Source organism: Anoplolepis gracilipes, chromosome 11, assembly GCF_047496725.1.
Source record: "Anoplolepis gracilipes chromosome 11, ASM4749672v1, whole genome shotgun sequence".
In the NCBI taxonomy this organism is placed as follows: domain Eukaryota; kingdom Metazoa; phylum Arthropoda; class Insecta; order Hymenoptera; family Formicidae; genus Anoplolepis; species Anoplolepis gracilipes.
The window spans coordinates 3,104,378-3,131,628 of record NC_132980.1 but is presented as its reverse complement, the minus strand read 5'-3'; the positions used below and the strand labels follow the sequence as shown (position 1 = coordinate 3,131,628).

The 27,251-nt window shown below is 33.3% G+C and overlaps 1 protein-coding gene across 3 annotated transcripts; it reads left to right on the top strand.

Annotated features, from left to right (window-relative positions):
* Positions 1 to 16,547: 16,547 nt before the first annotated feature.
* On the top strand, positions 16,548 to 26,085 carry LOC140671246 (probable G-protein coupled receptor Mth-like 11). 3 transcript variants are annotated; one of them, XM_072902461.1, is made up of 5 exons: positions 16,548 to 17,760; positions 18,187 to 18,265; positions 18,967 to 19,148; positions 19,274 to 19,439; positions 25,978 to 26,085. In XM_072902461.1, exons 1-5 carry the CDS (start codon positions 16,719 to 16,721, stop codon positions 25,982 to 25,984), a joined length of 1,476 nt encoding a protein of 491 aa, XP_072758562.1. In that variant the 5' UTR covers positions 16,548 to 16,718; the 3' UTR covers positions 25,985 to 26,085. The 3 variants fall into 3 exon arrangements, with proteins under 3 accessions (XP_072758562.1, XP_072758561.1, XP_072758563.1); XM_072902460.1 differs by lacking the exon at positions 25,978 to 26,085 and adding an exon at positions 20,860 to 21,791; XM_072902462.1 differs by lacking the exon at positions 25,978 to 26,085 and adding an exon at positions 19,683 to 19,939.
* The last annotated feature ends 1,166 nt before the right edge of the window (positions 26,086 to 27,251 follow it).

The following is a 27,251-nucleotide window of genomic DNA, read 5'->3' as shown; positions in this document are numbered from 1 at the left end:
TTCACGCATGCGCACTGTAACTCAGGACCCTGATTTTTGTCTACTGTCGTAACTGGTTAAACTGTGTCTACACAGTACTGTCAGCCTTGATAGTTTCTACATTCTCAAGTTTTGTTATATTTTTTTATGGGGACGAGCTTCGCCCCCCTTATGCACTCCCATCTAAGCATGTACTTTGTAATGCATATACAATTCCACATGGTTTTGCAACTTGCATAGCAACATAAAAAGGATTTATTAAAATTAAAAAGGATTTATTTAAAATTTTGTGTAAGTTACTAAAACGCATGCGCGCGTGACCGCAGCGCACATCCACGTCACTATACGTCGCCCGAATGACAGGTTTCATAGCCTCAAAAGTAATCATCTTAAAAAATTTATATCTCGCTTCGTGTGGCAGAGCGACGATTTTTTCTGCCAGATTCGTTCGTTTCGAGCCAAAATCTATTACTAAAAAAATTTTCAGTAAAATCGGTGAGGAGGACCGCTCATCTTCACATTTACCGAAAAGCAGAAAGCAGACAAGCAAAAACCAATCAAAACTCGCGTTGGTGGTAAGTTTATTAACACCAAGTTTATTATCTAGTAAACTTACTACCAACGCGAGTTTTGATTGGCTTTTGCTTGTCTGTTTTCTGTTTTTCTGCCAAAGTGTGAATCAGCCTTAAAAAAATTTGAAATCGTGATAATCTAATAATTAACCATCAAACGTTTTAATTGGACTACCAATCACCACCAATCATCACCAAACGATTTTTTATCATGTAAGACCAATCTGAACAAAATTGCTTAATAAATAATGTATTGGTCCGGCTAATTTTACAGTCATTCTCGTCATTTTACCGCACATAATTCTTTTCATTTATCGGATAAACTATGGACCACCAAACGTTGTAAAGAATTTATTCGTGACCACCTAACGATTCTGTATCAAATAAGCTTTTATTTAACTCGATTAAACGAAAAATAAAAATGTTCAGCTAACTTTACATCAATATTTTAATTATTTAATTTAAAAAAAACGATTAACCACCAAACGTTTTAATTGGACTACCAATCACCACTAAACGACCACCAAACGATTAATCAATTTTAATTATAAAAAAATCAAAGTGTTTCGGTTAACTTTACGGAGCTCGGAAATCTGTAGCGGAACGGAACGCGCGAAATCAAACCAATCACAACCATTCCGTTCTTTTCATGTAACTTTTTACTCTTTTCTGCACTTAGATCTAATGAAGGTCTAAATGCAAGAACCAATCACAACAAAGAATCACTAAGCGCTCACTAATTTGCTTTCTCTGCTGAACGCAGTCATTCATTCGGTGTTGAAAATATATTACAAATTAATTATACATTTTTAAACAATCAGAAAATAATAAATGTTTGTAAATTTTCATTAATATATAAAAAAAACTCACGTTCTCAAATATGTTGTTATATATAAATCATTTGTATATACATATGTATATTTGCGAAGTCCTCGAAAACAAAAATTTGTTATACATTGGATAAAAATCAAAGTAACAACAAAAGTAACTGTAATATATATATGTATATATCAAAAGTTGATGCTACTTTTATGTATGCAAAGAAATGATTAAATTTTTAATGTCCTCAAAAATATTGTTATATGTAAATTATTTGTATATACATTTACGAAGTCCTCGAAAACGACAAATTGTTATACATTGGATAAAAATTAAAATAATAAAAAACAAACTGCAATGTATACATCAGAAATAGATGCTGCTTATATGTATGCAGAGAAACCATTAGATTTTTCAAAGTCCTCAAAAACGTCAATTGACAAATATATATATATATATATATATATATATATATATATATATATATATATTGTTACGTCCCAACACCAAAATTTTTTCCATTTACTTTTAAGAAATACCAAACTTATAATATAAATCCAAACAACAAGTTACCAACTACATTTTAGCCGATAAGTTATTCACTAGACAAGTTATCCATTATAATCGTTAACGACTCTAGCCGATAGTCCGAAACGTTAATCATAAAATAGTCGCTCTCCCACCACCATAGGACTCCCCCGCTATTCCCTTAGATAACCCTTCCTATGCGTCCACCCCACTCTTCAACCCTGACCCGCACAAACCGAGAGACTTCGAAACAGTCCCAAAAATCGACACATTAATTCGAGACTCTGAGCGATGCACTTCTCTCTCTAGAAGTGCTCCTCATTCTTGCAATTCTATTTCGATACGCGATTCCATTTCCAAACACTGTTCCAAGTCAACACGCTTTCCATATCCACATTCGTTTCCACTTCAGTACGCGATCCTATTCCATACAGTTCCACTTCAACGTCATTCTACCTCACGCGAGCGCATATTATATCGTTACTTCATTATATTACGTCCGTACACCCTGCGTCAGTTCTCCGTGCCGATAGCTCTTTGATTTATATTCACGCGTCACCACTGTAACCATCCAATGTAAGTTTAGTCAAAATATACATATATTTACGAAATCTCATTGTGCATTAATATCGAAACGTACCTGAACCCAGTCCGCATTTTCTACGTTCGGCGTCATATTAAGTTCCAATCCGACCCTCAACAGACCTGGTTTCGACTATTAACCAAACCAACGACGTAGCGGTGCAGACAATTGCACGCTCGTTACTACCCAGCCGATATCGTGCTAATATTCTGCACATACGACACTCCTACCCTAAGCTTACACCTTCTCCTGATAGCATCGTGCTAATATTCTGCACATGCCACCTCCCTACCTCAAAACCAATGGTCGAACCCAGCGAACACGCAAAACTAATTTGATCTTTTTGTAGATGCCAAAAATAAGAAGAGGCGGACACAAATTTCACGCGCGACGTTTATACTACGAATTAAAATACGCCCCCGTCAGTGAAGTGGATAGTGAATTCTTCGGGACGGATCGCCTATATTTTGACTTAGAATACGAGGCGTACTTCAACCCGGCCTTACGAGCGAAACAGACCAAACCTCTGAGGACGGACATCCGCATAAAGTCTATGGGATATTTCCCGTGGCCGCGCAAACTAATACCATTTGACACGCAGCTACTGTTTCCCCTTCTGCCGCTCACGAATTACGTACCGGGAGATCCGAGGAAGACCCGCTACCTCTAGTTACGTGACGAGATATTATACCTAAACTATGGGTGTTCCACCCCCGAGCACTGGGGTTCCGCGGAACAACCGATAATAATAGATTAACATTACGCGGAACGAAATATAATAATATTTTGTAGTAGCGTTACTTAAAATACGAAATTTGGAAAACCCAGAGTTTTCTTGTGCCGACACTTTTTACGACCGACTCTTTTTTTTTTTGCTTTCTGCGCTTCGCTTGGGCCAGCTCGCCTTCGGCTAAACCCTCCCGAAATAGTATTTTCGCTCCGCGCTGCCGAGGTCGGTTTACGACCGACCCTTTTTTTATTATTTCCTGTGTTTCGCGTTGACCACTCTCTCTCTTGTCGAGATTTTCCCGAAAATAATACTTGCTTCCAAATTAATACTCGTTCCAAATAATGTATAACGCGTGTTTTATTTTATTCATTAAATTGTAAACAATCAATATCTAAACTGAATCAATACAAGAAACCTATCTTTTGTTACTTAATTATTTATAGCCCCAGCTACTCCTTCCCTGTTCCGACCGCGACTAACAACAACGCTTTATACGGACAATAACAATAATAATATTTAACCATAACTTATTGACAACACACCTACATGTGTTACGGACAACTGCGCCCCGCACAGGAGGGCCACCCCTCCCCTCCCGTCGTCGAAACGCGTCACCGATTAGAAAACGTCCGTTGCACTTACATCTCGGGATTCGCTCATAAATTAGAACTCACCCTGTATTGCGCATCTTGCTTTGTAAATTCCGACAATATCGATAGAGATTCTTACACGTACTTCAACGTACACCTCGCGATCGACAGCACGCGCTATTCCGGCGTGTTGCACGGCCTGCTTCCGTAATCTAGCAGAGGGCATGGAGTAGGATATTGGGTATAGAAAGGAGAGAGTAGGGAGGCGCCACCTAGAAGGAACGAGGAGAAAGTAAAGAAACAGTAGGAAATCGCGGATGGGAAAAAGATATTGGCGGGCTCGCAAGTAGATCTAGAATTAGACATGGGATTAGGGAAAGAAAAGAAGAGGGGGGAAAAGGAACAAGACCAAATGGCAAAAGTGAGAAGGGAAAGGGCGGGAAGCGTGGGAATGATAGAAGAATGGTTTAAGAGGAAAAGAGGTGAATCAGACGGGGAAGAAAAGGAAAGGAAAGGGTTAAAAGCTTTTCAAAAGAGCAAGAAAATGCAGAGATCACCGGTGAAAGTGAAAAGGGAGGAGGGGAATATAGGATTAATACTGCAGGAAATTAGGGCCTTGAGGTTAGAAGGGAGGAAAAATAGAGAGGAGTTAAAGGGAGGAATAAAGGAATTGAGAAGGAAGATGGGGGGAATAAAAGAGGAGATGAGAGCAAAAGAAATGGAGTGGAGGAAAGAGAAAGAGGAGCTAATAGGGAGGATAGAGATTTTAGAAAAGAGGTGGAGGGAAAGGAAGGAGGCTGGAGAGAGGTAGTAGAGAAAAGAATGAAGAAGTTAGAGGACAGGGGAGAGGAAGGGGGGGAAGTAAAAGAGGAAGGGTGGTTGAGAGAAAGGGTGAGAGAGTTAGAGAGGGACAGGGAGAGAAGGGAAAAAGAAAGGAGGAGGAGAAACATTATAAAGGGAATAAAAGGAGAGGGGGATGTGAAAGAGAAGTTAAATAAGTTAGGAAGCGATTTAGGGGGGGAAGTAGAAATTGAGGGGATGAGGAGGATAAATACGAAAAGGGAGGATAAAGGTGAGAGGATAGTGGTGACTTTGAAGACAGAGGAGATAAAAAGGAGAATTATGGAGAATAAAAGTAGATTACGAAGGACGGATGTATGGATAGATGATGATCTGACGTTTAGAGAGAGAAAGATGAAATGGAATTTAAGACAGATCGCGATAAAAGAGGAAAAACAAGGGAAAATAGTGAAAATTAGATTTGATAAAATTTAGATTGATAAGGCTTGGTAGTATTGGGATGATGAGGAAGAAAAGTTGAGAGTGTAGCGGGAGGTTTTGGGAGGAAGCGAAGGTGGAAGAAAGGAAAGGGCAGTAGAGGGTGGAGTACGAGGAAAGGAGAAGGGTAGAAGGGAGGAAGTAGGGGTAGAAGTGAGAGGGGATGGAGTGGGTGAAATGGAGAAAGGAGGGGAGAAAGAGGAAGAAAGGAAGGAGGTGAAAAAGAAGGGAGAGGAAGTGTATAAGTTAGCTTTTTGGAATGTGATAGGTTTGATGAATAAGGATGAGGATTTTTGGAGAGGGTTAAGTGGATGGGATATAATGGTGTTATGTGAGACGTGGATGGATAAAAAAGGATGGGAGAGGATAAAAGGCAGGATGCCAAAGGATTACGTGTGGGAAATACAAGAAGCAGTTAGAGAGCATAAAAAGGGAAGGGCGAAAGGGAGAATGATAATAGGGGTGAGAAGAGGAATTAAAAGAGAAGAGAGGAGGGAAAGAGTAAGAAAGGAGGGGATAATGATGGTTAAGGTATGGTTGAAAGGGATGGTGGAGAGTGATAGGGGTATATGTTAATAAGGATTTAGAGAGGAAAATGGAGTATTTAAGAGAATGGATGGAAGAGGGAGGGGAAGGGTTAAGGGTGTTGATAGGGGGGGACTTTAATGCAAGGACGGAGGCAAGGAGGGAGAAAGGGTGAGGGAGGAGGAAGGGGAGGAGGATGAGGGGGATAGGAGAAGGTCTAAAGATAAAACAATTGATGAAGACGGAAAAATTTTGTGTAGGTTTCTCGAAGAGCAGGGATGGGGGATATTTAATGGAGATATGAGAGGGAATGAGGAAGGGGAGTTAACGTATACAGGGGGAAGAGGTGAGTCGGTTATTGACTATGTGATAGGGGATGAGAGGACAAGGGAGGAAATGAGAAGATTGGTAGTGGAAGAAAAAGTAGACTCTGATCATCAGCCAGTAGTGGTATGGATAGGGAAGGGAAGGGAGGTTCAGGAAAGGAGAAAAGAGGAAAGGGAAAGAAGAGGAAGAGGAGGAGGAAGGGGAGTTTGGACAGAAGAGGAGTGGAGAGAAATTGGGGAGAAATTGAGAGAAAAAGTGAAAGAGACACTGGAGAAGATGTGGAAGGAGAATAAAAAAAGAGGTTGGTGGGATGAGGAGTATAGAAAGGGAAAGAGGAGGGTGTGGAAGGAACTTAGGAGATGGAGGAAAGAGAGAGAGGATGGGAGTTAATATATAGAGGAAAAGAGGAGATATGCATTATTATGTGACGAAAAGAAAAGGTGCGAGAAGGAAAGGTGGATGAAGGAGATAGAGGGGGTGAGATCGGAAGGACAGGTGTGGAAGATATTGAATAGAGAAAGAAAGAAAAGAATGAGGATGAATGATAGCATAGAGATAAGAAAATGGGATAGGTATTTTAGAGAACTACTGGGAGGAGTAGAATGGAGGGTAATGAGAGGGATGGGGAGAAAGGGAGAGGAGGGGATGGAGGAGGAAATGAATAGGGAGGAGGTAAGGAAGGTGATTAAAAAACTGAAGGACGGGAAAGTGCCAGGGGGTGATGGGATTCCAAATGAGGTATGGAGATATGGAGAAAAGAAAGTAGAAGAGTGGATATTTGAGATATGCGGGAGAGTATGGTGGGGGAGCGTTGGAGGGAGGGGGTAGTAGTTCCTATTGTTAAAAAAGGGGAGGGTGGGAGGGTGAAAGAGTATAGGGGAATTACGTTAACGCAGACGGCGTACAAAATATATGTGGCAGTACTGGCGGAGAGGCTGAGAATAGAGATGGAGAAAAGAAATGTGTTGCCGCGGAGTCAAACGGAGTTTAGAAGAGCGATGGGGACGGTGGACAATATTTACGTGTTAAATTACTTGGTAAATAGACAGATAGGGGAGGCAAAGGGTTTAGTATTACTTTGTGGATATGAAGGCAGCGTTTGACTCGGTGGATAGAAGTGTTCTAGTGGATATGATGAGAAAAAAAGGAGTAAGGGAGGGTTTGACAGAGACGAGGGTGTGACGAGGTGCTGAGGGAAACAATGGGCAGGGTGAGGGTGGGAGACAGAGAGGGTGAGAGATTTTGGACAGTAGGGGGTGAGGCAGGGATGTCCGTTGAGTCCGACGTTGTTTACAATTCTTCTGGCGGACTTAGACGAAGAGTTAGGAAGAAAGGGATGGGAAGGGGTGAGGCTAGGAAGAAGGAGGGTATGTACGCTGGCGTACGCGGATGATATTGTAATGCTGGCGGAGAGTGAAGAAAAAATGAAAGGGATGATGAAGGAGTTAGAAAAGTATCGGATAGGAAGGGCTTGGAGCTGAACGTGGGGAAGACAAAGATTATGAGGTGTAGAAAGGAAGGAGGAAGATGGAGAAAAATAGAATGGAAATGGAAAGGGAAGGAAGTAGAGGAGGTGAGAGAATTCAGTTATTTGGGGTATGTAATAAGGGGTAATGGGAAATAGGATAGACAGGTGAGGGAGAGAGTGAGGAAGGCGGTGGCAATTTTAGGACAGGTTTGGGGGTTAGGGAAAAGGAAGTTTGGGAAAGATTGGAGCAGGAGGTTATGGTTATTTAACAAGTTGGTATGGCCAATGGTGAGTTATGGGGTAGAGATATGGGGGTGGGGGGGAAGGAAAGAAATTGAAAGAATACAGGATAGATACCTGAAGTGGATGGTAAGGGTAGGAAGGAGTGTACCGGGGTATATGATAAGAGAGGAATTTCAGAGAGATTTGCTGAGGGGAAGAGCAGGGATGAGAGCTTGGAAGTACAAGAGAAGGCTAGAGGAAGGGAGGGGAGGAGTTCTGGCAGGAGAATGTCTGAGGGAATTGAGGGAGAGGGCAAGAAGGAGAAGATCAGGGAATGGATGGGAAGAGGAAAGAAAAGAATTTTGGGAAGAAAGAGGATGGAGAATGGAAGAGGCGGAAGGTTTGAGGAACGAGGGAGGTCTGAGAAGAGAAGACATATATGAGAGGGAAATGAGGAAGCAAAGGGAGGAAAGCTGGGAGAAGATTAGAGATTCAAAATTTAATAAATGGTACGGGATGGTTAAGGGGAAGGGGGTACCGGAATTTAAAGAGAAATTGGGGAGAAAGTAGGTGGATGAGATTGGCGAGATATAGATTGGGGAATGAGATGAAGGGGGGCAGATATTGGGAGGATGAGTCAGGCAGTAAATGTAGAGTGTGTGAATGGCGTGAAGAAACATGGGAGCATGCATGGGAGGAATGTGGAGGTTGGGGGGACGGGAGGGAGTGGCAGGAAGTAGTGTGGGAAGTGTTGGGGGAGGAGGGGCAGGGGGAGGAGGATTTGGAAAAGATCAAGGAAGGGAAGGGAAGGGGAATGATTGAGAGAATGAGGAGCAATTTATATAAAGTCGTTTGTAAACGGAAATGGAAGTCCTTGAGATGTGTGTAGGTAGGGGCAAGATGAGGCGAATAGTTTTAAGTAGTTTTAAGGCGTATAGGATGTAAGTAGAATAAGTTTTTTTTTGTAAAAATAGATTGTAAACTCGAGAGAATACAATAAATATATTTATCTATCTATCTATCTATCTATATATATAAATATATTAATAAAAAAGGTTTTAAATATCATAGCCGTATAAAGGTATATTTGACGACAGTCGTTAAAACTATCTTTATGTGGCGATGTTTTGTTAATGTTGCAAATGCACCTTTTAAGAGTTTAAATTGCTTTGCATAAGTATGTGAATTTTAATCAGAATCTGAACAAAAATGAGAACGAAAATTGTTACAATTCTGATGTTTATTAAGGCGTGAAAATTAGTTTTTTTGACATAAATTACAAAATATCTTGTAAATAACTCAGTTTTCGATAATTTTATTCTAATACTTTTATTTATGGAATAGAGAAACAAATCAATTGATATAATAAAACACGTAAATGTCTTTAAAAAAAATAATTTTAAAAAAGTTCTTTTATTTTCAAAATAATTGACGATATAATTTAAAATGAAACATGTAAAAATTGTGACAATTTTTGTTCTCATTATTGTTCAGGTTCAAATGCAGATTCAAATTCACGTACGCGCGTATTATATACTCTCTGCACAGCACATATGTAAGAGTTTATTCGGGGAGACGCTATATAAGCGCTGACAGCGTAGTTCTGTCTTCGTTTAATCTTTATTGAGTGACAAAGATAGAACGACGCTGTCAGCTAATAGCGTCTCCCTGTCGCTGAACGCACTCTAAGTCCACGCTTGGGGCGCATTCGGAAACATCATCCGGGTGCAGACGAATGAAGTTTCCGAACGCGCCCTGCATGCATGCCGTCAAATCTAATATTGCGATGTTACCGGTCTAACGTTAACATGGTTGTATTAAATTGATTTATGCTTGATTAAAGTTAAAATAATGATTTATTTATGTTATTCATTGTTTTTGAACTGTTTGTATTTGTTTATCTAAAATGTTTATACTATTGAAAAGTGCTAATGGACGTTATAGTGTACACGGAAAGAAAAGAAAAAGAAAAGAAAAAGATTATATCAAAAAATCCTACATTATTGCAATTAACAGTTAGTATATAAATATGAATATAAATATAAATAATCTAGGCTGCGGTCTCGAAGAGATGCTAGATGCTTTAGAACATTATTAAATCTTTGTTCTGTATTCTACAAGAATGCAGATAGAATGTTTATCAAAACATTTTTCATTCTTATAAAATAATAGAATAGAACGAAGACAGAATGATGCATTGAAGCATTCTGAACGGTTTCTCGAAATCGTAAACCTTCTCAATATTAAAAAAATAATTCATGTATTTGATATTATCTTGTATATTTATTGCAGTTTTTACACGCATTTATATGCATTTTATATGTATTTATGAGCAGAGTTTTTATTTTGTGATATCATTCTTTACACAGTACTGTGGTATCTAAAACTTCAAAAACACCTTATTTGTATTATATGTTTATAAGTCTGTTTTTTATTGCTGAAATGATTAAATTGTACTAAGCATGTTATCTGTGCAATATTACTATGCAGATATTTTGCAACATTACTATTTAGCTAACTAATATGCAAAATATATTTATGTTATTCATTGTTTCTAAACTGTTTGCATTTGCATCTAAAATTTATCCTATTAATAATTTATTTGCATCTAAAGTTTATACTATTGAAAAGTGCTAATGGATGTTATAGTAGACATCAAAAGAAAAAGATTATATCAAAAAATTCTACATTGCAGTTAACAGTGAGTATATGAATATAATCTAGGCTGCGGTCTCAAGAAGACCGCAGACGCTTCAGAACATTATATAATAATATTCCATAGAATGTATATACATATAATATGTGATATAATGATATATACATAATATGTGTCCTTTTTTATTTTCTTTTTTTATATATAATTTTAGAAAGTCAATCTATTTTACAAGGAATTGCAGACAATTTAAATAATGAAGTTCCAGCTATACAATTATTGAATATCTCAACAACAGATAACACAATTATACATAATGTTAATACATATATGTATATGTATAATTATATTAAAAACTTTATCTCAAAATTTTAATCATATTTATAAAATGATACATACACACAAAACAGTTTTGTTTAAATTTCATTTGTTAGATGAATCATAAGTACGATGTGGTAATGACAAATTAAATATATATATATACAGGGTGTCCGGTAATAACCGCTTCACCGCTCATATACAAGTAGAGCAGGTCAAACTGAGTAGAAAAGTCCTCTACCATTTTTTCGATTTTCGAAATAATTATCGAGAAATTAATTAAAAAAGATCGGCGAATCCGCGCGAGTAAAGCGCACGCGGCGAAAAGGCCGTCCCACCGCTACGCGGTTACTAGGCGCGCTACTCATATGCATCCATTTCCAGTCGTAGATCGCTCCTCTTATCATTCAATGAGCGCCTAGTAACCGCGTAGCAGTAGGATGGGCCTTCTCGCCGCGCGCTTGTACTCACCCAGATTTGTCAAATCTTTGTTAATTAATTTCTCGATAATTATTTCGAAAATCGAAAAATGGTAGAGAACTTTTCTACTCAGTTTGACCTGTTCTACATGTATATGAACGGTGAGGCGGTTATTACCGGACATCCTGTATATATATATATATATACAGGGTGTCCCAGAACAACCTTCCGTCCGTAAAATGACGTATTCCTGACGCAATTTTAAGACAATTTTTCCTTTACTAAAATTTGATTTGAAGCGTAGTTTTTGAGTTATAAGCAAAAATAGTTAGCAAATCACACGTCGAGTATAAAAGGCAGGCAGGAGCGGTGCGGCGCACCGCGAGCGCGGGCGCAGCTGACCGTCCGACGAGTGATTACCGCCGCATGAGTCGCTAACTATTTTATCTTATAACATAAAATTATGCTTTAAATAAAATTTTGGTAAAGAAGAAAATGTCTTATAATTACGTCAGGAATAAGTGTTCCTTAAAATAACGTCGGACGCTGCGATCAGCTGATTGCTACACGCGATGTGTCTCTCAGCTGAGCCGGAAAATCAATATATCGATCGGTCTGAAGTCGTCGACGACAATGTCGATGACAATCGAAGGAGCATTGCCGTCGCGGAGACGGTTATTTCTCTCTTTCTCTCACTCACTCTGTCCCTTTCTTTTACGCACACACTCAACATACACACATCGCGTGTAGCAATAAGCTGATTGCATCATCTGACGGTCGGCGATTCGGAACAACTTTTGGTCATTAAATGTTATAAGTGTGTGTGTGTGTGCGTGTGCGTGTGCGTGTGCGTGTGCGTGTGCGTGTGCGTGTGCGTGTGCGTGTGCGTGTGCGTGTGCGTGTGCGTGTCGCGTGCGCGGCGCGTGTGCGTGCGTGTGTGTGTGTATACATACACGAAATATTTACATTTGTACGTGTACTTATAAAATATTATATTATGATATTATATGGAGATATATAACGAATTTACTCACCTTGCATAGATAATGTGTGAGAACTCAAATTTGAAGTTTGTGATGTTTTTTGTGAATCCCAAGAACCTTTAATGGCTATACTTTCAGATTGCATTTTATTTCTGTTGTACTGTTCGTCTGTATTATATCATTGACCTACATTAGTAAAAATAGAAAAAATATAATGTTAAATATAAAAATTATATATGAATGAATTTTATATATATAACACGCAATATAATTTTTTATAATTACGTTTTGCAGGATAGCATGGAGCAGGTAATAAAATTGTATCTGTGCAAGATTCTTTTTCGCCTTCAGATGAAGATAAAACTCTTTTCGCTCTATTTTTCCTGGAAGATTTTGTATCTTTCTTCGTGTTCATATTCGATGTGTGTAAGTCTACTTTTGCCTTCGCATTAGCCTTCTGTAAGAACGCTGAAAATATTATTGTCAATATTAAGTTACTAAAATAAGTAAAACTTAAAAACAATAAGAGGTATTTTATGTAAATATTTACAATATTCGCAAAAAATTCGATAAATTTTACAAGAAGGCCAACATTTGGAATTTCCTCCTTTTTAATTGCTTTCTGAAGTCTTATCTGTTTTAAAGTGTGAAAAATATTTGCACATATCCTCACTTTGCAGCCAAGATTTTGGCATTACTTGAACACCATCGGAGAATTTTGCGACGATAAATCCTCGATTCGACGTTTTCCTATGCAATTACAAACAAACTTTTTGCGAGTAAAATTCTAACGAATAATATTTTAAACCAGATCGATTTATTAAGAATTCCGAAAGCAAATAACACACACACACACACACACACACGCACACATAAGATATCATTGTTGATAGATTGTTGCTGTGTATATAAAAAAATATATGATTGTCTCAGTCCTTAATTTTGTCTAGAATTTAATTCTTTTAATTTTTTATTAATTTGTTTATTAAAAAAATTATAAAGTGGAGTGCAATGTACAAATATTTTATAAATGTCTAATGCTTATAAGCGGTATTATTACGAAATATCTTTCATTTTTATAAAGCAATTTGATAAATTTACAACTTATTTTATGCAAAGGCCAGGCTTGAATGTCAGATAATTGACTTACTTTGAATATATTCAAATGAATAGAACTGCATGGATTATTATAAAGTTTCTTCAACAATTTTAAATTTACGACTTATTGCAATATATTTACCTTCAATCGATATTACAATATTTTTCAAATAGACGATATCTTTTTCTATGAGATAACAATTATCAGAAGATTTGATTGAAATAATAAAATCTAGAAATTCAACTTTTGAAAATTGTAGATTGAAACAACCTGATATCAATGGTTCTCTCTCGTGTAGATTTTTTACATTTATTTTGAAATATTTGTATTGTCAGAATAATCGATTTTACAAAAATTTATCTCCGTATAGTGATTGCTGATTTGCTCTAATGATTTTTCAGATTTTCTTAAAGTGGATTTTAACTCTTTTATAAAATTTTCAAATGAAAGGCACTAAAAGTGTCTAATGGCCCAAATTGTTTCACGCTGTCAGTTATGTGTAGAAGACCATGAATATTATGAGATACAAATTCGGATTCGTAAATTTTAATAAATCATTCAATAAAATGTTTCAATAATTCATTCGCGTATTCAATATATTCGACTGTACTATTCTTTTGACATAAAATGAGAGTAACAACATGCAAAGTGAGAAAATTGGAAAATATATCAGGTTTTAATTCTTTTTCTAATATAACAGGACCGGTATATAATAAAAATTGTCTCAATTCGGTTGCTTTCCATTGTGCAAAATTTTGAATTTCTCACGGTCTTCTAGCAAATTTTTTTTGAATAAAATGTCTGATATCGAGAAGAAATTTAGAAACATTTTGTATTCGTTGTGAAGATAAACATCTAGCATTAAAAGGACCACTTATTCATAATTTTATTAGTTTTTTAACTACGCCAATACATATATGCATATAGTCTAATGGAATTTGAGATACAATGTCAAAATTTGAAATGTTTAATAGAACAGAACGACTGAGATGGTATTCTTCTTGAATTTAATTACGAAAATTAGTGTCCGTTCTTTTTTGGAAATCAAAACCGGGAAAACAAATTTTATTAGCGATAAATTCGCCTTCAATTATACATTTTGGAGAGCTAAAATAACCAGTATGTCCTTTAGTAAGCGTAATGAAAGATTTAGCAAGCGCATCGCATATGATAGAATGTATTGACACTGAAAATGTTTTTTCGTTATAAGTTATGCCGGTATTAATCAAAATATTTATCTTTTACAAATTGTTGTAAGAATTCATTTGCATCCGCTTTTGGTTTTACCGAAATAACAACCGATAAGAAATTATACTTTTCAATGAGGCATGACTTTTCCTAAAATGGGTTATAATTGATTCGAGTTAGATCGAGATATCGGCAAACCATCAATACCAATTTGAATCTGAATAGAAGATAAAATTGCGTTGTTACTTTTAGATAAAAATTGTAAAATACCGTATTCAATACCAAAATGAATATTAACCAGGAAATATATCAGTAATAACAGAATATCGCGATGCATGTGATAATGTCTTTGCACATTTTGGCAAATTAGAAAAGATTGGATGTACTTTTTTCAAACCAGACAATAAATGTGATAAAGCTACATGAAAAATGCGATGTGTAATAGCCCATTGTACTAAAAGTGCTTCAAAATCATTGTTTTTTTCTGAATTATTATCATCCTCTCTTATAAAAGTTCGACGTGAAAATTCATTATTAGAAGCATCATATTCAGAGACATTTATTTTGTCGAAAAACGGTAAATTATTTACTGTTTCATCTTGTACAATTTCGGAAAGAGTGTTATTAAAATTTTCATGTACAATCTCATCATTATCTAAAGAGGAATTATTTATAATTACGTGCGAATTGACTCTAAATTCTTCATTAAAAACAAGTGGAAATAACTCGTTACTCTCTTCTCTAATTAACTTACGGCGATATCTCGTTGAAATACACGATAACATTTACGCTTCGGCATGATTAATTGCAAATGTATATTGTAATATTTAATGTTTGACTATGTAAACATACACTGTGTTTAAATAAAAACTAGTAAAAATGATATGCTTGCCTTATTCTTTTGGTAATCGTTGTCCAATATAATATTATCCAATATGCTCACCGCTGAATTAATAATTCTTATCAATCAAGGTGAAATGCATCCGGCACGGTCCACCGCTCGGAAGAAAATCCATTTCTATCGTATCTATATATATATATATATATATATATATATATATATATATATATATATATATATATATATATATATTTCGAATATTATCATTACGGACATACATACATCAAAGATCTACAAAGTAATATAAAAGTTATTTAAGAAAAATGATTCTCAAATTTAAACTTTAGAAACAGATATCTCGGTAGAAATGGATTTTCTTCCGAGCGTGGACCGTGCCGGATGCATTTCACCTTGATTGATAAGAATTATTAATTCAGCGGTGAGCATATTGGATAATATTATATTGGACAACGATTACCAAAAGAATAAGAATATATATATATATAGGGGGAAAATGGATGAGAATTGCAATAAAAAAAGATAAATATGGAAATGTGTAAAAAGTTACGAGTCTGAGTACTTTATTATATACAGGGCAAGATTGGAATCCGACAATAATTTACATGCTGAGGACTAAACTTAACTATATTGTGTTATACTGTTTTGATTCATCCTGCGTACTGAACTAAAAATTCACTAACGTTCTTGCGAATCGTTTTTATATCTCCTTTTTGAGGAAAATTTGTCTCTAACGACCGTCTATCGATGATTCAGATTATAGTTTATGATTCCGTAGCTATTTTTAGTGGATTTTTATGAAATTGTTATTTTCTATGTTCTAACTTAATAGTTTTATCATTGAACAAGTTTTAATTTAGATCAAATACTTTTATTGTTTTTCATTTGTTTTAGAATTATATTATTAGGGAAACTTCTCTTGTTTTTCTTGTATATTGATTGCTAATTGATTATGATCGATTGAATAAGTTATAAAAGTTATGTACACAATCGTTTATTTTCCTTTTTTTTATCATTGGTCAGATGTTTAGACGATCACTGACGCAACAAGGAAGGAATCTTGGAGTCGGAATGACGTAACAAATTGTTAATGTGATTTCTTTAATGAGCATATCAGAATGCAAATAACTGCAAACCGGATTTTGCATAATATATTTCACATATTCTCAACTTCTTAACTTTTAATTAAAAACAAACGTATTATTACCTGTAATGTAAAATAAAAAAATAAATAAAATTTTTTACATCTTATTTTTTAAGTAATATTCAATTTTTTGTATACTTTTTGGAAATAAATTTTTTAATCATATGTTTAATATCATGTAGATAAAATATCTACATTATATACGCGATTTCTTAACAAATAGATTGCTTCTATATTATAGATGATTCGTCGGCAGTCTCTTTTTATTGATCGCGCAAATACATGTGTTTTTCGTGTCTCTCGCCGTGCATTCACGAGCAGTAATTTCATTCTTTGCTAAGAGAAGAGTTACGTTATCGTGATCAAGCTGTTAGATACTAGATTAAGAAATTGTCATAAGAAAAGACCAAATTAATACGATAAATTATTGACAATGTATGGCAAAAGTTTTAAACTTTTGTATTGTGTACTCTTATTTTTTGCTTTAAGACCTGTGCGGAATTTCACGATTGACGATAAGCAAGATGAAAATTCGATGAGATACGAGTTTTATACAAATTCCACTAGAAACAACGAGACGGATTTCAAACGATATCATTTGGGCAAAAATGTCACCATGAATAAAAATGCTGAATATGTGTTTCGTATTAATTCCCCAAATAACGATCACAAAGATGATTCGATTCAGTACGAATTTCATGCGCATTATGTGAAATATCATCAAGAAGATAATCAAATGTCAATGGAACTCCAAGCGAACTTTACAAAGGCCGACAATAAAGATAATTCTGATAATGAAAATGACAATAAAAATTACATTATTCCGCACAAAATATGCGAAAATATTACTTGTATTCAGCTCTGTTGTTCTCTCGGTGATCGTTTGATTGACAAAAGTTGCATTGCTGGAGGAGACCAATATATTTTCCCAAATGTATATGGCTACTTGAACGATTCGATGCAGAGTGAAAATAGGAAAGTGGATGAACTGTTTCAACTGATCGTTCAAGTTCCGTGCCAGGAAACTATAGAATTACCGCTTGATGTCTATAATAAATATTTCGAATACATTTTTTTTGGAAACGGCACTTTGTATTTTCCCTATTTCGACACATTCGTCGACTCAGTATCTTATTGTCTAGCTGTCGTGGATCGTAATCAGTTTGATGCATTTATTTGCTTTGAGATTTTGAACGAAACTATCATAAAAGAAATAAATAACATCAAATTAGATAATCTGATTAATAAAAAGTTGCCAAATGAATTAAATGTTGTATCTTTCAGTTGTCGTGTAGTGTCTATGCTGTGTATGCTGACAATATTCTTGGTATATTTTATACTGTCAGAGCTTTATAATATACATAGTTTCATGTTGCGCAGATACGCCAGTTTATTGTTTATCGCTTGCACAATCGACGTTATGGATCAACTAATTGACACAATGAATCAGGGATTTTCCATCTGTGTTATAATCGGTACTTTATACCTAAATCATGTAATAATATAATTAATGCAATATATACATTAGACTGATTGTATGTTCCTATTAATTATTTTCAACGTAAAACTTGAACGTGTAATTTAGAACTTAAGAAATAATAAGTAAATAAAATTATTATAAGTGCATTTTAATATACATACAATAAATTTGAATTTGTATAAATATCTATTTGATAATATTAGTAAAATTCTACTAAATTAAGTGTCACTTCAATCAAAACATTATTTAATTTAATTTTGAGTGTGTATTTTTTAATTATATTATTTATTAATTATATTATTTTGTGTTAAAAATTTTGGATGTAAAAAAAGTTATTTTCATATACACAGATATAATTTGTGAATAGCAACATTTTAAAGTACACTCTTTACTTGAAATTTTGTTTATTTTATTCTTGCAGGTTTAGTGAACTATTTCTGTTATTTGGCGAGTTCCTTTTGGTTAACTGCAATGAGTTTTGATATGTGGTGGACATTTAGGTAAATTGTCAAGTATATTTTTTATATTATTACTCTATTTAATAAGAATTAATTTTTTCTAATAAGAATTTTATAATAAGAATTAATTTTTATATAAAATTATAATTTATATTGTACAATCGAACGCGATAAAATATTTATCTATAATATACATATAAACATGTGCATTTAGATTATATCTATATTTAAAGGTAATAATATTTATAATAATATCTTAAGATACAAAGGTATAATGTGATAATAGTTTGCACTAATCCTGAAAAGAATATTTTGTTTGATCATATCGTGCTAATAGTAAAAAAAAAAAAAACAACTATTTAGGTTAAGAAACAATAATTTTAGTGGCAAATTGCATTTAATTTGGAACGTATATATTTTTTTATTGAAGATTTTTATTAAATCTTCTTTTTCCAAAACATAAAATTGATTTTTATGAGCCTGCATTCAATTATTAAAAAACAAATAATATATTATTATTAGAACGACGTTATGAATTAGTAATAAAATTTTACTAGATTGTAAAATAATTTACAATATAATATTTCACACTCTCTTGAAATGTTCTTTAACATCTTATAAATATTATTTTATAAATGCTTCTGTAATTGTATATAATTTCCTTTTTTCTTTTTCATATAATTTATTTTTTTTTTATTTAGTATATATACTAGCTAAAATGAAATGTAAACTGCGTTTTGTAGAGAAATTCGCTCGTTACGAAGAAATGTAAAACAACAAGAGAGAAAAAAGTTCATATATTCCATCTTTGCTTGGGGAGGTTCTTCCATTCTTACTATCATCTGTATTATCATGGATTTTGTTCCTAGTGTATCGAAAAACTTGATCCGACCAGGATTTGGTGTCCACAATTGTTGGTTTCATGGTGAGTATCATTAGTAACATAATTATATTATACAACATGTTTAATTATGATTAACTTATTTGAACATTTATGTGAAAAGTAAAAATATGTTTTTTATACTTACAAATTAATTTTTTACTACTTAGAGAATGCGGCGTTTCAGTTATATTTCCATGGGCCCGAAACTATCTGTACTATTAGTAGCATTTGCTTATCCATTTATACAGCATTAAAGATCGCATGTTACGAAAAGAACACAGCCTGTCATCTGAGAGATTCAGAGAGTCGATATTATAATGATAACAAGCAATGGTTCGTACACAAATATTTATTAATGTTTAATTTTACCCAAAAAATGAATCCTTATTTCATATTTTCAAACGCTATATGCCCTTATTTGAACATAAAATGCTCTCTCTAGCTAGAAACCATCAATAATAAATAGATTTATACGAAGTATGTATTATGTTATCTTCAAAATAGTAATCTGGTTTCTAAAATCATTATCGGTTATAACAAACTCAAATCACAAAATTAAAAACTATTTATTCTTAGATTAAGAATTATATACTCGGAAGCTCCACTTATATTCGAAGATTACTTGTTTTACGTAATAACATCAAAATGACAGATGTAAGTGGCACAAGTGATGACATTTGACTGAAATTTTACTGTATTCATGGGGCATGATTCAAACCGTTATTCAAACTTTTAAAAGTGAGTGAAATGTTTAGCTCGTCCTATCGATATTTTTGTCGAGTATTCAAATAAGTGTATATTAACCCTCGGACGATAGTTTACAGTGACCTATACTGATTTTTATGTTTTATTTCTATTATAAAAATTATATAACACTTTTGAATCTAGATATATCTATTATTTTTGAAATCTTGCACAATATTACATACATACATATTGATAAAAGATGTCATTGAAAAACTAATGCTAATACAAGCATATTTAGTATCAAATGAATACAACTTACATAAATCTTTAATTAAAGTTTAATTGAATTTATTTTCAACAAAGAATACTTTTTTACTTTTGTTTCAAAGATAATCTATTCTTAATTAAATATTATTTATATTTGTCATTATTCTAAGGATAAAATATTTTTGGAGAGTTCAAAGCATGTTTGCGTTTCTTTAAGAATTCATTTTTTGTGTGCTATTGTTAATAAGATTCTCGCTCTTTTTTAAACTTGAAATTTATTTTATTATAATATTTTAAATTAACTAATAGTATTTATTATATTGTTATTTTGTGTGTGGGCGCGTGTGTGTGCGTGTGGGTGCGCGTGTGCGTGTGCGTGCATGTGTGTGTGTGTGTGTGTGTGTGTGTGTGTGTGTGTGTGTGTGTGTGTGTGTGTGTGTGTGTGTGTGTGTGTGTGTGTGTGTGTGTGTGTGTGTGTGTGTGTGTGTGTGTGTGTGTGTGTGTGTGTGTGTGTGTGTGTGTGTGTGTGTGTGTGTGTGTGTGTGTGTGTGTGTGTGTGTGTGTGTGTGTGTGTGTGTGTGTGTGTGTGTGTGTGTGTGTGTGTGTGTGTGTGTGTGTGTGTGTGTGTGTGTGTGTGTGTGTGTGATCTCTATAATATAAAATATAAAATAAAATTATGATCTTTTTCGATATTTACAATATCTTCATAAAGCGTCACTTTCAATGTATTCGTTTATAGCATAATTTTAATAATCAGTCATATAATTTTAGGAACCTAAAAAGATATATTCATTTGCAGGTTAAATCTGTATTTGAAACTATTTATTTTGCTGTTTATCTTAATAGCCATAGAATGGATTATGTTAAACACATGGACGTTTTGGCTGTTTAATGATATTCCAATGCTGTACATCGATCATAGTACTTATATAATGGAAACTATCCAAGATATCGGTATCTTTATCATATTCGTTTGTAAGAAGACAATCCTACGACTGCTATTAAAGCGATTCTGTCAGAATCGCGGATCTGTTTTTAAAACTTCGATACGCAGCGATTGTTACAGACTTGAACAAGTGCATCATCATATCAGAGATAATTTTTCTGTGGAAACGTATCAACGACGGGAAAGCGAAAGTTTGGACAAAGAGATTATTTGATGAAACTAATCTTATATCTATAAGTATATATGCATATTTATCCTTATGCAATTTTTTCTAGATATATTCTTGCCTAGAATTAACAAATCTAATTCAATGCAGGTAACATAATACAAATATATTCTAGAATTAGGTTACATTTTATACATCTCGCAACATGTGCCTTTTTTTGAAAACCTAAGAAAATTTAATTTTAATAAAATAAGATATTGGCTGCTTTGCAACATAAACAATTTTAAAGTTAATTTAGTAAAAAAATTAGATAAACTACTATTTTTTTTTCTTTTCTTCATTTGGTATTTTTTTTATTCTGCATTAAATTAATTCATATATGATGACAAATATATTTTTAGAATTGCTTTCTATGACACAGAGTAATGTAATATTCTAATAGAAAAACGTGGAAGGACATTTTTATCAGCATCTCTAAACAACATCTCAGTTTCGATTTATGCGTGAAATTATTTCCAGGAGTGTTTGCAATTATACGCAGTTGTTTTAAAAATGCTGTCTATTCTCTCATCGCAATTCACAATCCGTAGTTAGAAAAAATTGTTATATACCAAACTATTATGTTTTATATATGAAATGGTTTATTTTCTGTTAAAATTCTTTTGTGTATATTATTTTTAATATATTAATTATTTACACTATTTTTTTATGTACATATTTTAATTTAAATAAATGTTTTTTATACAATATGGATTGTATGAAATATAAATGATTGATCAATAACTAATATTGCTTAAATAAAAATATATCTTAAATGAGTATATTTCATGTACATATTAATTAAAACATGCAAATAAAGAAAAATTACAAATCTATGGTTTTCGTCTAATCTTTTTTTAGTAAATATCTGTATAAGTTACGTTCCGTTCAGTAAACATCTATATAATCATTCACACACAAAATGAATTCTTAAAAAAATGTAAATATGTATTCATCTAAGAATATTTTATTCCTAAAATAGCGCCAAGAATAAATAATTTTCAATAAAAAATAGATTATTCTTGAAATAAAAATAAAAATATACTTAATTGAAAACAAAATTTATTTCAATTAAAAAATGCAGTAGCATCCATTCAATATTAAGCATACTTGTATTAGCATTATTTTTTTCTTTAATGACGCCTTTTGTCAACTTAATTTCTTAAAAAAATTAACTTAATTTTAACATATTATTTTTCTTAAATAAAAACTAGTCTCTCCTAGATGTAGCTTATTATAATGCTTAATGCAAAATTATTTATATTTATTATAAGAATATCTCATATTTTGATACAAAATTTAATGCTGATATTTGCAAATATTTCTTTTTTATCCTTTGACATTTTTTATAATTTGTAGGTATTATAATTTTTTTTTATATTTATGATGATATATATAAAGATAATTTAGACAAATATACAAAGCTGAACTTAATAACATACAAATTAAAATTTATTTAATTATTTATTTATTTTATTTTAATTTTATTAAAATTTTATTGTAATTTGCGTATGTTAAATTCGGTTTTGTATATTTGTGCATGCGTGTGTGTGTGTGCGTGCGTGCGTGTGTGTGTGTGTGTGTGTGTGTGTGTGTGCGTGCGGCGTGCGTGCGTGTGTGTGTGTGTGTGTGTGTGCGTGCGGCGTGCGTGTGTGCGTGTGTGTGTGTGTGCGTGTGTGTGTGTGTGTGTGTGTGTGTGTGTGTGTGTAAACTATTACTGTACATTTCATCATACACTAATGCACAAAATTAATTTTATCATCTACAAATTATAAAAAATATAGAAAGATAAAAAAAATATATTTTCAAATGTGAACATTTAAAATTTGTATCAAAATATAAGAGAATCTGTATATATAAATAACATTATATCTTGTTAATATTATATTATCATTATAATTAGTTAAATCTAGTGGACACTATAAAACGTTAACTTTATTAACTATTTATATTAAAATAATGAGACAGTTTAGAAATACAAATAAATTTGTTTTTAGTTAAACACAATTTTTAAACAGTTTTTATTATTTTTAAAATAGTAATAAATAATAATACCGTTAAAATAAATAATTAAACTTAAAACGATTGTGTTTATAACTTATGCCGGAAAGTTATATAGGAACGTTCGTTTGGACCCGATCGAATATGAATTAGTAAATGACTATGAAGAGTATTTTGTTCTATAAAAAACCACTTTTCAAAAGGAACAAATATGCTTGATGTAGAGAAGAGAATAATAGTTTTAAAATCTTTCAAAATAAAAGAAACATTTTTGGTATCATTTTCAAATAAAATAAACTTAATTTGACCAAATACAGGATACTCTTCATCGAAGCCAGTTAATAATATCATTCCCGCTTTATAATGAGTACCTAAGACATTAGCCCATTTTAAGATGTGAATTTTATTAACAAATTTATTGGATAAAAGATGAATAAAATTATCAAAATTTTCAGCTATAAGTGAGTATAAATAATTTTACCAGTTGATACAGTAATATTAGACTCTAAATCTTTTTAAGCAAGAAGACGATAACAAAACTTTAACTGAGCTTTTTGAGCTAATGTCTCAGGTAAATTTTTATAACAACAATTAGTAGCACTATATCGTATGGATGGCCTATGTTTCGCCTCAAAGTGCCAGTTTGACATAAACAATAGAGGTTCGATTTGTTCACAACATTCGTCATAATGAAGCATATTGCGATACTTCGGCTTTAAAATTTCATTAGGAAACAATTTCAAATATAGAGAATGATGCTCACTTATTAAATTTTTAAGAATAACTATTGTGTCGCCATATCTTACAGTTGGAGAAAGAATAATATTAACAATTTCAACGATTACTTCATAAAAACGTTACGGTTGTTGGTCTTCAGCTGTAATATAATCAGCAACCGACCAAAATGCCTAACAAAACATGATGTCTCAGCAGCTGTAAATGGAAGACTTCTCTTTTTGAGATTTTTTATTTCGAGAATGCCTGGTCTGTTTGATGCCTCACAATAACCGTAATCAAATCCCTGAATTCTATTATTTAACTGATCAATAGTAAAGCGTTTGAGTTCGATTAACTTAATAATTAGTAAACACATATCATAATTCCATGCTCCTTCATCAAGATCATGCATTACATCATAAGCAATATTTTCAGTACAATGAATTCCTAAAAGGTCATTCCATATGCAATAAGATTTTATATGTGCTGCTGAGATTATTTATGTTTATATCTGTAGTATAGTTTTGTTGATTCCTCAGAAGAGATGGATTAGCCTTTGCTTGAGTATATGACACAGTTTTATGAACTTCGCATCTTCGGCAAAAATAGTTTGCGTTGAAAGAATTGGTAAATCCTAACACATTGTGCACATCTTCATTATTGCCTAAAAACACAGCAAGTGCAATGTAAGTTTCTGTATTGTCTGTTATTACAGTAATTTCAAGATACTGCAATTCGTGCAGAGTACGACGAAATAATTCATTATTTCCGAAATGTTTATCTTGTGCGTATACAATTTGAGCTGTAAAAATATTTTCCAGAGCAGCTTTATTCTCTGATAATAAACAAGGTAAAAAATAATATAAACCACCTATCTTGTTAACACCGTTATGAGGAGAACAAGTATCTCCGGGCTCGAATTCATCATAATAACATCCGATAGGAAGCAGAAGTTTCCCAAACTTGGACTTAATTTTTTCTTTCCATAATTTTGCTTGAATTAAATTTTCAAGGATAGAACCATCCGATCTTTCTTTATTTTTTCATATATGATAAGATTTTATTTAAGACACCCGGTAATTCTAAAAATCCACGTAATACTGAACGCAAAGGAATAAATTTATCATATAAATTAGTTGTCTCCATTAACACAGATCCATATAAATGTTTTGAAGTTAGAGTATGACCCACAATAAAAGCTTGAGGTTTAATGTAAGCACCACATTCTGTAAAAGTTTTAAATGTAACAATAAGATGTTCCGTTTGAGCCCAGAATACATGTTTTTTAAACTATTAAACATATGTCGCACTTCCTTAAGAGCTTCATCCTTTTCAACTGGATTTTAAATAATATCAATTACTTTGTTTTCAAGAATATCCAATTAGCTATTATTACGTAGCATTTCAATTTGATTTTCAAGAATAAGCTGGACATGATGACGAGATATATTATCAATGCTGTATAATTTAGCTAAAAATCCTAGTGTATTATTTGTTATTGAAGTGATAAAATCAAACTGTGTGAATTTTAATGAATGCTCTTTGCCGTTAGTTACTTGGATATTAGCACGTACGTTAAGACTCAAATCATCAGTACATATATTACGACTCAACTCAATCACATTTTTTTGTGGAATATTATCTGCATTTTCAAACTTGAGACGTTTGATAGCACCAGATGTAGGATTATCCGAAACAACGAAATAACTAATATAACAACAAAATATTATTTTAACAATTAATCCGAAACTTTCAAACCTTCAGTCCTCACAATCTTGAATAATTGATCTAAATTTCCTCCCGTATTTCAACTTTAATGCTATATTTGTTAAATTCTTGAGGCAAGATTCCACATTTTTACCAATTAAGACATCTGGATCATTAATATCAATTGAAAGTGGTGGTGATGATAAGGGTGGAACAGAAGCACTGGATGCAACTATAGATTTATTTAAAATGGCAAGAGTTTCTTTAAACATCTCAGATGTTTCGCCCAACTTTGGCTTTCTTGTATCGACTTGTAGGCTCTAAATAGGGCATATTTGCAGCTGCTGATGATAACCTGCACTCAAGTGAAGGCGACGAGATGAAAGGACAGATGGCAATAACTTTAAATGGAGCGCTAACATCATCCACAGCCTGCTTATCTAATATCATTTCTGTGCTGCCTGGAGATGCCGACAGAAATACTTCATCTGTTGATAATAATGATGTAGATGTGGCTGCGGACACCAATGCTTTTGATGGAAAATTGTCCACAGATCTGCAATCAGAAATAATTGAAAGAATTATACTGCAATCATTCGAAAATATATAGAACAAATCATCATATATTAAATTTACTTTCTTTTCCTAATGTGAGGTATCAGAAATGACATGACATTATATAGAGACCATTCCGAACGAGTTGAAGCCGCTACTCCAGACCCAGGGCCGATCCTGGCGGAGGGCGAACGCGTGCCCCGCGAGCGGCCGGTTTAAGGGGGCGGCCGAAGGCTGCCTCGGAGTCTTAATGTTTTACAAAAATTAAGAAACAAAATCTCCCAATTTGTAAAACAATAACAATGTGTAAAAATAATTACAACACACTCCACACAATGTGAAAAAATAATTAATAGAATAATATCAAGGAATAAATAATTCTAATAAAAAGTATAAATTAATTTTAATAAGAGCATTCTTTCTCACCAGTTTGTTCCGTGAATAATATAGATTAAAATCTTAAGCAGAATCTATACTACAACTGGGCAAGCGATTATGTTTTTTATGCAGTGATACCGGAGATTTTCCGATAGCGGAGATGTCAAATAGCAGCCGCAATCAGTAGAACAGCACTTTTGGCGTGCGTGCTTATCCTCTCCACCTCCCCCTGTCTCCACGGCACGACCATGAGCTTTTGTTTTGCTGTTTGTGACTGCAAGGCTTCTCTATCCGGTGAGATATTTTATTTAGTGAAAGCGCGCAAGAAGTAGTTAATAGCGAATATCCACACAATATAAGCGAAAGTAAGTAATTATAAATTAAAAATTTTGTTTTCCAAATCAACGTACTATTTATAATTTTGTTATTGTTAGAATGGCAGATTGAAAAACCAAGAGACAATTTGGAGCTTTTTACAAAAAGAAGTGAGCAAGAAAAACAGAGGAACAGCATCAACTAAAAAGAGCTCTAAGTAGTGTTATAGTGGGGATTCTAAGCCATGGGGCGCTGAGGGGGGTGCGGGGATGGGGTATCTGAGAGGCGCGAGGGGTCTGTTAGGGAAAGGGGGTAGGGGGGGGGAGGGTCCTACACACGTTCGAAAGTAGATGTTTATCTTTGCAGT

What these genes read in the sequence shown, in the direction of transcription:
- LOC140671246 (XM_072902460.1), top strand. Translation starts at nt 16,719, where the DNA reads ATGTATGGCAAAAGTTTTAAACTTTTGTATTGTGTACTCTTATTTTTT. An exon ending in TTCCATCTGTGTTATAATCG is followed by an intron (nt 17,761 to 18,186) that starts GTACTTTATACC and finishes TTATTCTTGCAG; the next exon opens with GTTTAGTGAACTATTTCTGT. An exon ending in CCACAATTGTTGGTTTCATG is followed by an intron (nt 19,149 to 19,273) that starts GTGAGTATCATT and finishes TTTACTACTTAG; the next exon opens with AGAATGCGGCGTTTCAGTTA.